This window comes from Lichenostomus cassidix, chromosome 4 (genome assembly GCF_008360975.1).
Source record: "Lichenostomus cassidix isolate B80296 chromosome 4, HeHo_3.0, whole genome shotgun sequence".
Taxonomy (NCBI): domain Eukaryota; kingdom Metazoa; phylum Chordata; class Aves; order Passeriformes; family Meliphagidae; genus Lichenostomus; species Lichenostomus cassidix.
Window position 1 is genome coordinate 53,390,694 of NC_139484.1, and position 11,215 is coordinate 53,401,908.

Here is an 11,215-nt window from a genome sequence, read left to right on the forward strand (position 1 = left end):
TCGGGGCGGCGGGTCAGGCTCTTCCCACTCCGCCCACTTACTAAGCGTACTAAATACAGTCCTTTTTTTTAAAGCCCCGTTTCCATTTGGAAATTTCTAAAAAAAAAAGCACAAGGCATCCTGTGAAGACCTCGTGCCTTCCCCTCTGCCTACCCTCACTTACTGCCGTGCCCCACGTCCTCCAATACAGATATAAAACCAGAGCATCCGCCAGCACCTCACCTCTCTGCAGTACTCCCCTTAACGTCCAGTACCCACCAAATTAGACAAATAGCTAACCCTAAATACAAAATTATCACATTATACAAATGTGATGGATGGGCTGTAGTAATTCACTTAGTTGTTTTGGGTTGGTGTTTCTTTGTACCAGTAATGACGTATCATAAAAGAACTGTCACTTTTAATTCAATCAGATTTTATTTTGGATGTTTACATTTACATTTTTAGAAAACTGAATGAAAGGCTGGTAATAAAAAAATAAATTAGCAACTATGTAACAGCAAGAAAAGTCATGTCTTTTTTTTCTTATTCTTTACTTTCTTCTTGGAGAATATGGCATGTTTCATAGCTAATCTTCTACACATCACCATCTTTAGTCTCTTTTGAGTTTTCTGCCCTTTCTTTTTTTCAGGTCTGTAAAGCAAAAAAGGAACATAGAGATTAGAATAAAATGGAGAACATACTTCTTGTACTGGACAAGTACATTTGCTTGTATTTTAAATAAGTCTATGAATTTTGTGACAGTATGTGAAGTACTGTCACAAAAAGTACAAGGAACATTCCATCTTAAAATGTTATGATATTTCAACTTCCCAAAACTGTCCACTTTATTGTCATTAATCTTTAATTTTATGTACTTATTCAGCATTTAAATTTAAACACATATTGAAAACAAGAAATTTGCTCACCAAATACAAAAAAACACAAATAGAGTTTCATGCTCAACATATAATGCATGAATATATAACAGAAAGACTTAGAAGAACGTACATGAAATTTAACACCATTAGGAAGCATCCTGCAATTAGTACAGGACCTAAATACAACTAGCAAGGGGATTGTTTTCTGTCTCTGACAAAAGATGTATGTCATAATGCAAAACGTTGAATAATTATAACAAAACATACCAAATTTTTATTAGAAAAAGAAGTCTAAGTTATCTTCTGCAATAAATAAGCAAAAACTAGCTGATGGCCTGAAAGTACTGAACCATTCTGATACAACTGACAGGACAGTCTCTTACTTGACAGAAGAAACAGATGAGGTTTCATGAATTTGTTTTAGCATCCTTTTATTATTTTTTTTTTAGCAAAGGAAAAAGAAACATTAAAAGATGTATTTTTATGAGATATATAAAATGAAACATTGCTACCTTTTGTGTCTAATACTCCCTAAGCAAAACCCTGTTTAGTATCAGTAGGACATAAAGCAATACACCTGCACTCCTCCACCACCCAGCAGGCACCTAGTGATCTCTTGATACTGATCCAAGAGGCTAATTATTTGAATCTCACTGTGTGAGATTCACTGTGTGAGCTCACTGTGTGAGCTTTAGGGAGGCAAGAGCTGAGCATTCCCACTGCTACAGCCATTCAAGTCCAGAATCACAGACAAACCCATTACTCTGGAGAGGAATTCACAAAAGTGCAACCAGTTATCCTGAACTGGAAAGGCTGAGCCATCTGCTGGATCGTGTCTTAGCAAATCCCCTTTCTGCTTTTCAGGTAGTTCCATCTGAAGACAACTGCATGCCTTTTACTTGGCTCTCTTAATACATACAAGTATGTGTAGAGTGTTGCTCTGTATGTTACAGGACAGAAATGGAAGAATAAAAGTACCAATGTGACACTCTTTAATGGTGGAGATTTAGATCATACTACAAAAATTATCTCAAACACCGGAAGGAAAAAAGCAAAATATGCTACAATGAAACAAAAGAGACAGGAAGCAATAAAACCATTATAGTGACTCTTTTTTAGGCTCTGTCATGAGGAATTCAGAGGAGATAAAAGTATTCCATTACTTCAATTTTCAATCTTCTTGACAGAGCTCCATGCACCAGTCACCAAATTTGTGATCCATACAAATCAGTTTTGAAGCCACAGGGAATTGGGAGCCCCAGTCAGTGACCTGCCTTTTATCATACCCTCCCTTCAGTATATTACTCCCCAGCAATGCAGCAAGTGGGCAACAGTGAAAGCTGACATCACCACCTAAGGCCACAAATCATCTCTCTCTGAACTGATTCCATGACGTAAGATCTGATCTCATCCTAATGTTATATTTGACAGGATTAGTGCAAATTCACACTTACTGACAAGCTGTTCTGGCACGGGAGAGACTGGGACAGGCACTGCGCTTGTGACCTGCCTTGCCACAAACAAAACAGCCAGCATCAGTGTTCTCACAGCTGTGCTTTTGAAGAGTGCAGCAGTTGCAATTGTTACAGTGAAACCAAGCTGCAAAAGACGTAACATGATTTATATGATCTTGGGAAAGTTTAAAATGAATATTCTGAAACTAAGCTTTAAATATAGGCCACAATACCAGGTGTTTAATTCTGGATTAGCTTTACAGAGATGGATGTAGTCACTTTCTGGTCCCTCAGCACATTGCAAAAGGCAGCCAGGTACTTCAGCAGACATTTTGGGCAATTATGTGTGAATTACTTTGCCATTAGAACTATTATCCTGCGTGTGATCTTAACAAGAAAAATAGTCCAGATGTTATCATGTCCTTACAAACTGTTATTTTTATAACGGTAACAAAAATGACTGTTTCAGCTATTTATTCAGAGCTATAAATACAACTAAATTTGTGCATAAAACATAATTTTATCATGATGTCTCGAACATTTTAGTAACTGCCTACTCATTTATGAAATTCTAATAAAAAAGTTTACAAAATCAGGAAACATTTATATAACAAATGGAAGTATTTCAGTTTTCCCATAACAAATATAAATGGGATTTTGTGTGCCTCGACAGGAATTTTTACATTTCCACACAATGCAAGTACATCTAAATTAATGAATAGCAACTTGTGTGAAATTGAGACTTTTCCTTTATTCTACATCTTCTGAATTACTACATTGTACTTCCTTTGCAGAATATTTTCTCTTCTGGCTTGGAAACTCAGTTTCTTTGGACTACGTGTACTTTTATTTAGAAAATATTTTTCTGTACTTACAGGGTTTTACACATTTTTTGCAAAGAACACAGTGTTTCCATCGTCTGCCATCCTACAAAAGATAAACAAATGTTTTTTTATTTATTAAACCTCCCCCCACTGATTTTATCTTAAAACAGAACTACTCGTCTATGGTCCCCACTGTTTACAGGCACAAGTCCTCTGTAAGAAGGACTGTAACTCAGAAATGACAATCCTGGAATCTGTGAAAACCACAGATGAAAATTATGAAATTAGCAAGTTCTACAACATCAAAGCATAAGAAAAAATACATGTGTCAACAGATCACTGGGGAGTAAGCTCTGGTCTAGGTGCCGAGTAGAAAAGTTTTCCTGTCTTCTTTCCAACACAAAGGAAATGGGGAAAGAGAAATTAATTCCCAGTGGGTAATAAAAGGTGCCTTGTGAAGGTAATAATAAGTCTATGAAACCAAACAGTTGGGGGTTTCCCATGGAACTCAGCATCAGAATAGGATTTTACCAAAGCAAGTATTACAGAGTAGTCAGGCTACCTGACTACTGCTGAAACTGCCACTCAAAAAGAAATGAAAATACTTACTTTTGATGTGCATGAATTGCATATCTCACAGTGCTGGTTACCAGAACTAACATATCGCTGACATACAGTGCAAAACCTGGGGAAAAAGATGTACTGGTCCATTATTTGCTCACAAAACAATTAATTTTATACAAGCTTAACAACAAACATATTCACTTTGTTGAATTACAGATTATGTCTTTGATGCATAAATGACCACTTAAGCCATTTACATACAATACATCCATATAGTAAAATTCAGGTGCTTGAAGTCACATTATGAACATTATCAGTAAATGAAATAAAATTCCTCTGTCCTCAATGCTTCTCTTAGTGTTCATTTTTTTAACTACTGTCTTAACAACTGATTATCAGACATAGCTCTTGCAGATGTTCACAAAACTTCTACAGACAAAATTCCTACAGACAAACTGAGGAATGTCATCATTCCACTGGAAAATATAAATGTCTTTTTAGATATTTGAGTTATCCTATACACTGTTTATGTAACATGCAACTTTAGAATGAGACAGAAAAATGTGCTTTTAAGTCTGGTATCCAGGTTAGGCAAGAATATACTGAACAACACCATTCCAAACTCCTTTGGAGACTTTACGCCCTGATTAAGAACAAAGACACTCTTTTAAAAGTCACCTGAGCATTAACACATCTTACCTGTATCCCTCTTCTTCAGGAAGCACAATCATACTTGGGGTAAGGTTCGTAAAAATACGGACAGGTGACTGTCTACGACCTGTCTTGCCATGTTTATACAGTGCATGATTATCATAGTCTACCTAGAAAAATAAAACCATAAAAAAGAGTCTTAGACTGAATGCTGAGCACAGGCAGAGCTACTTACATATTTATTATCTTTATATGTGCCTTATGAAATGGTCATGTTTATATAAAATACTCTAACCCCAAATCAGATTACAAATTCTACATCAAGTTTTTTGTCTCATAGTGGACGCATTTGTAAATTTGTGGAAACATAGTATTAGGCTAGACTCACAATACTTCAATAATCATATTTTACTTATTCTTCTTTGCTCATTTGCATGGCACACCTAAGATAACATGGCAGTTATTTACCAGAGCAACCCCTTAAAAGAAAGGATCTATACTGTTTGGCTTTTCAGTACAAGAGGTGACACCTTAATCTATGTCAGAATAATTTATGAAGTTGCAAATTAATTAGTAGTGCTTTTTTCAGCACTGCCTTCAGAGACTTGTCACAAAAATGCTTAGGTCTGAACACTGGCAGGAATGCAAAGTTTAGTCTAGCTTTTGTTTTCAATTTTCTTCAACAAATTTCCATTCTACAAGACACAAATACATTGCTCAGAACATCAATGTCTAAATTCATGCACAGCTGTTAAATGAACAAAATAAACCTTTAGAGTCATGAATAGCCATGACTGAGCTCCCAGAACATACTGAAGTATGTGTGCTTAAACTACGTACAGAATGGATACAATATTGCACAAGCTGATGCCAGATAATTGTTTTATCACTGACAAGTTCACTTATAAAGTAACTCCAAACATTTCCATCACTGTAATTGTACTTTGGTCCTAGCAGTTTTGGAGATGAAAGACTTTAATTTTTTATTTTTTATTTTTTTTTAAACCAGGGCTGAGGACTACCCCACTGACATTTCAACATCTGTGAAAAATTAAATACTCTTCATCAGGTTACCTCTCACCTCTGCAACATGCACCTGTCAAAATTAGTGCAAATTCTGTTACACTGAAAACCTGGCAGAATAAATGAGTTAATGAATAAATGGGTTCATGAATAAATGACAGATGAGCTAAGGTTACATAACAGGAACATGATAAAGTTATCATGACTGATAGAAATACAGAATCCAGTCTTCACATGAGCAAGGCCCATCTACAGAGAAATGCTACCATCATACCTGCTTTCTCTCATATTCCTTTCCACACTGCACACAACTGGTATTTAGCATATTCACTGGGTTCAGCCATACCTGGTAATCCATCATACTGAAGCTTGGGAAAAAGTCAAGGATACGAGACTCAAAGAAGTATGGAAATATCCAGAACATGGGCATCTCTTTTTTGTCATGACCTAGTAATGAAAACACTTTGTTTTACATAGGAAAAAAACATAATATATGAAGCATAAGAAATTTACAGCGAACATTCCAAATATGTAAACATGACTATGTACATCATGCTGGGCAGAAGAACCAGTTCCCTTAGGCAACAGGAAGTTTGGGCATATTTTGTGTATGTGGAGCTGTAAGTGCCATGTAACTAAACTCTTGATACCCACTTAGGTTGGTAAGTAATGGTACTGGTTTGATAGCCTATTTTTCTCTACCTTAAAAGTCCATTTGAATTGCAAGGTAGATTTGCAAAAATAATGGTAATTTAAGACAGATTTTGAAAATTGGGCATTACTGAACTAAAAATATCAGGAAAATAAATTAGATATGTGCTAGTTCATCTTCAGAAATTATAATATGAGTGTTCTCACATTCACCTGAGTAACAAGAATCACAGACTTATAAATAGATACTTTTTCCTTACAGTGACGTTACAGCTCAACCCACCTACCCAGCTGTAATACATACCTTCTTTTTGTGTCTCCTTCCACATTGCCATCAGTTTTTTAAAACTAGCAGCCAGTGCTTCCACTAAACCTCCAAATGGGGGATCAGTTACCATAATAACTCTTTCACCATTCTCTTCACACAAGAATTTCCTGCAAGTTTCACGTGCAGCCTGTAAGAAACAGAGGTTAATTTCCAGAAATAAAGATTCAAGAACTGTGAACATATTGTCTTTAGCAATAAAATGACCACTGCAAAAGTATCAGCTTTGAAGACAGACCTTTTTTCCTCTTGTGGAGGTGAATTTCCTCTTGAGTAGCATTAAAACAACACCCACAAAAAACCGCAGTAGATTTGAAGGACTGAAAACAAGTGCCCTGTTCAGTTAACATATCAAAACAATACTGAAAATCAAGGAATGAGAGTGCCTCCTCTTCAGTAGTTCTCTTCCACTCGATTCAAAGTTAAAGTTGTCTATTAAATTTATAGTAAATAATGTTGCTTACACACTTGAACTGCTGCTTTTATTAAAATGTTCTTATTTTTTCTCATGTTTTCTACTAGACCAGCTATGACTTGCTTACAAAATTCTGCATCAACAACATGCACTTTTTTACCAAAGCACTCAATAAATATTTTGCCTTACCTCTCCACCAAAAAAATGATGATTGAACATGTTGTAGTGGCAGAATTCATCCTCGGTGTAAAATTGCGAATATCTGTAAAATGAATTTTGATAGTAGTAGAAAAATATAAACAACTTTTCATCTATCCTAAGGGAACGTTAAATATACCTAAAACAGACCCCAAAAAAGAGATCCTCTTTGGGTTCTATTACTGACAACACATACCAATACTGAGAAATTAAGTATACCTACTTTTCTCATAAACTGGATGCCATTTGTGCATGGGTACAGGAACAGAGATGCAGAGACAAGAAAGGGAAAACAACCACCAATTTATCTCTTAAAGCAGTAAGAACACATCTTCATACATGTTCTTCATCTAGATAAATATTTGTTAAAGCCTACCTGAAATCAATATCTAGCAGAAGGCTTCTAACACTGAAATCTTCTTGAGATGCTTTTGACTGGATCATTTCATGAAGCCTGAAGTATAATTGGAACAAGAAATTTAACACATAATCACTGGCTTCAGAAATTATCTTGCAAGACCAGAATGCCTGGTACATTACTAAGCCTAAAACCAAACAGATAAAGAAAATGGAGTAGTCTAAATTTGGGTGATTCTGTTTGGCTGATACTGAAAGTTAGAAAAACAGGTTAGTCTTAAAAGACAAGAAGTCAGTGGAGCTTACTGGATCCCCTTGCACAAAAAAAACCCCAAAAACCATAAGCTAAGAAATTCACTGTCACTTCCATAAGGAACAAAGAGATCTGAATATGAGATGTGCTGTTATTTGCTGTGCTGCTAGTCTTCTCTGGTATCTTATGAGTCCAAAGCTAGACCCCACTAGATATTTGGATAATCCTAACCAATTAAAGCATAGTGAATATCTTATTATGGGTGAATCACTGAACATGTAATTATTAGTAAGCTGTACCGTTTTGAGAGAGAAGTATCATTTGAAAGTGTAACAATTCTCATCGATGTACCTGGGTGTTCCAACAGAGAGCACTCGTCTGAATCCTAAATCCGTAAGGAGATTCAGTAGGAACTGGCAACTTCTGTCTGCAAATAAATACTGTGCATTTGTTTTTTTATTCTCCAGTGGATGCAGAAGTTGACTGGGACTTTTCAGCTGGGCAGTGGAGATATCACACAGGAACTGGTGATCCGAGTGTTTTTCCCATTCTGCTGGCAATAGCAATTGCTGGCATTCCTGACAAAACCTCCTCTTTGATAATGGCAACAGAACAAAATTCTTGTACCTTTAAATGCAAAAGACAATACAGAACAAAGTTTGAAAAAAGCCTCTATCAAAGATAGCAAGGGGAGCTGTGGAGAGGGTTTCATAAGAGTTCAGACATTTAAACAGACAATACAGTTCACATTGCTCTTGCTAAACTCCATGCAAATGAAGTATTATTTATGAAAAAATACTCAAAGGACACTTTGAAATGCATAAAATACAGTGACCAAGTATACTGAGAATGCCCATAGAATAACTGGATTACAGAGTGAAGACTCCATCAACTATCAGCAAAGGCCTGTCTGTTTATACATAAAATTTGGACAATATTTGTTACTTTACTACTTTTGCTTCTTTTCACAATGTTAAGCCTGTTATTTTTGCTCACTAAAGTCAGGAATAATTTTTTAACAGGAACTGCTACAGACCTGTTGGTAGCACATTATGAGCACTAACATAAGAATGACTATACATACAAAAAAAAAAATCAGATGCAAACCCCCAAAGTCCTGGGTTGAAAACACCATGCTCCAATTAAATGTTTCAGGCTATTTTCCTTCCCATTGCCATACAACAGTTCTTATTTTTGTCTAAATTTTTTCTTGTATTTGTCCAAACTCCTCTTTCCATATTTTAAAGAATGCTGAAATGTTATCTCTACATTCAGAGAACCTAAACCTGTATTACTTCATTTTTACTGAAGAAAACATACATTAACGATACCTGTCCACATTCTGTCTGTGTGTAAAAGAAGGCTGATGATTTCTATTATATTCTTCACGTGCTGCAAGCCTAGCTTCCGACACCTGTAAAATTTGCATATATGAAAAGTTACAAGACAAGCAGCTACTGCAATTGTACATCAAATCTCAGCATTTAAAAATGGTGTGCATCAAAGGTCTCATTAGCTACTTTGCAAGGAAAAATGATCACAGTTTTTGCTGCTCAGAAGAACAAGTACCTCTGCAGCACAGGAGCATGCTGCAAAACAACACAAGCCTCTCATTGTGATTTTAAATTTTGCATTTCATTCTTCTATCACATACTCAGGATAAAACTCCAAACGAGATTATGATGAAGACAGAAAGAGTCATCCTTTCTATTAATGTGCACCAGCAGTTGTGTTCCCTCTGAAGAACTATGATCTGATCCTGAAAAACTGATGATAGTAGAAATGTTGCCCAAGTCTTTTGTGTGTAATCGTTTTGAAAGCATGACAGCTCTTTGTTATGATCTGGACCTGATTCTTTAACATTTCAGTCTCTCACACTCTTTTCCGAGTCTTCTACTTTATCCCCACAAAACATACTCATGGTTTCACAACAGTTTCAAGACATTTGGTCAAAACTTATGGAACTGTTTTGCTTAAAGGAAGAGACAGTAAAATTTAATACAGCAAAAACCATTGTAATACAAGTGATATTCTAAATGAATGACAAAGAGAAGTTGCTGAAGATATTCTGAGATTACTGAGCATCATGCTGTGCCTCACCGTCTCAGTATTTTATACTTGTACTTTACAGTACTTTATACCCATTGTTCCTTGTATCCAACAGATTTTCTCTATCTTAATCATGGGAAATGAGGGTACCTTGGCATCAGAAGTACCCAATTTTGTTCAACATTGCACAGCATTGGCAAACTTCCTATATGTTTTGGCAATACAATAACAAATACCAGTTTTGCTCAAAATATGCACAGCCTACTTTGAAAGCTATAATTGAAACGTGTTTGCCTGACAGAAATAAGTGCTCAGCTAAATACAAACTGTTAGACAATGGTTAGAAAATAGCAGTTGCCACAGATTTCTGCAACAAAATATACTTTTTAAATTACTAAATAGAAGAACAAATCCCCAGTCATTTGGGTTGGAAGGGACTTTAAAGGTCATCTAGCTCCAACCCTCCTGCCACGGGTAGAGAGGCACCTTCCACTAGACCAGGCTGCTCAGAGCTCCATCCAGCTTGGCCTTGAACAATTCCAGGGACAGGGGAATCCATAGCTTCTCTGGGCAACTTTTCCAGTGCCTCATCACCCTCACAGTAAAGAATTTCTTCCTAATATCTCATCTAAATCTACCCTCTTTATGCTTAAAGCCAACACCCCTTGTCCTATCACGATGTGCCCTTGCAAAAAGTCCCTCTCCAGATTTCTTGGAGGCCCCCATTAGGCATTGGGAGGCTGCTGTAAGGTCTCCCCGGAGCTTCTCTTCTCTACACTGAATAACCCAAACTCTCTCAGCGTTTCCTCATAGGAGAGGTGCTCCAGACCTCTGATCGCTTTCGTATCCCTGAGTCTTTAGCGTAGCATTAAGCAGTGCCCTCTTACCTTCTCATCTTCCCACTGAAAAAAGTTACAATCTTTTCTATCCCTGCAAGCCGAACAAGCATAGAATCTTTTTCCTTCCTCTTTTCCTTGGCCGGTCTTCACAAACAAAAGCGCTGGACCTAGGGACAAACGCGATGATGCGATAACACAGGGAACACCCGCAGATCTGTTTCGCTGCTCCGCTGCAAGAGCCGCGCGTCCAGAACCAGGGCTGCTGCAAAGCACCCCGCGCCGGGAGCCGGGAGCGCGGCGGGAGCCGAGCACAGGGACGCTCGGGAGGTGCCCCCCGGGTGCGGCTCACCGTGAGGGCAGCTGGGCGCGCCGGACGCCGGGCTGAGCAGGCAGACTCCGCCGGACCCGAGCCGCTGCGGGCCCGCCGCCGCCATGGCACTGCCTCGGCACCGCCTCCTTCCTTCCTTCCTTCCTTCCGTCCCGACGGGCACCGCGCGGAGCGGCGCGGGGCGCCCCCCAGCGGAGACGGCGCTGCCGGCAGAACCCGCAGCATTCCCAGCGGGACAGCGTGCGGAACACCAGCGGCCAGGCTTAACAAACCGCTCCGACAGAAACAAGCACCACACCTTTATAAACGTGCGCATTTCCCTCTCCGCTTCAACTGCACCGTACCGCGTTTACGTTTAAGGACTGACCATTGCAGGGTGTTGAAGTTCTTGACACGCTACATTAATATTTACATCCACTCGAAA

The 11,215-nt window shown here is 38.0% G+C and overlaps 1 protein-coding gene across 2 annotated transcripts; it reads right to left on the reverse strand.

The window, feature by feature from the left end:
* Positions 1 to 398: 398 nt before the first annotated feature.
* On the reverse strand, positions 399 to 10,957 carry ZCCHC4 (zinc finger CCHC-type containing 4). Of its 2 annotated transcripts, XM_085059225.1 has the most exons (14): positions 10,813 to 10,957; positions 10,512 to 10,630; positions 8,907 to 8,989; positions 7,927 to 8,202; positions 7,342 to 7,419; positions 6,957 to 7,029; positions 6,332 to 6,482; positions 5,723 to 5,823; positions 4,402 to 4,523; positions 3,748 to 3,823; positions 3,190 to 3,241; positions 2,315 to 2,459; positions 1,244 to 1,288; positions 399 to 633 (listed from the first exon to the last, which is right to left on the reverse strand). In XM_085059225.1, exons 1-14 carry the CDS (start codon positions 10,895 to 10,897, stop codon positions 510 to 512), a joined length of 1,530 nt encoding a protein of 509 aa, XP_084915351.1. In that variant the 5' UTR covers positions 10,898 to 10,957; the 3' UTR covers positions 399 to 509. The 2 variants fall into 2 exon arrangements, with proteins under 2 accessions (XP_084915351.1, XP_084915352.1); XM_085059226.1 differs by lacking the exon at positions 1,244 to 1,288.
* Between the last annotated feature and the right edge of the window lie 258 nt (positions 10,958 to 11,215).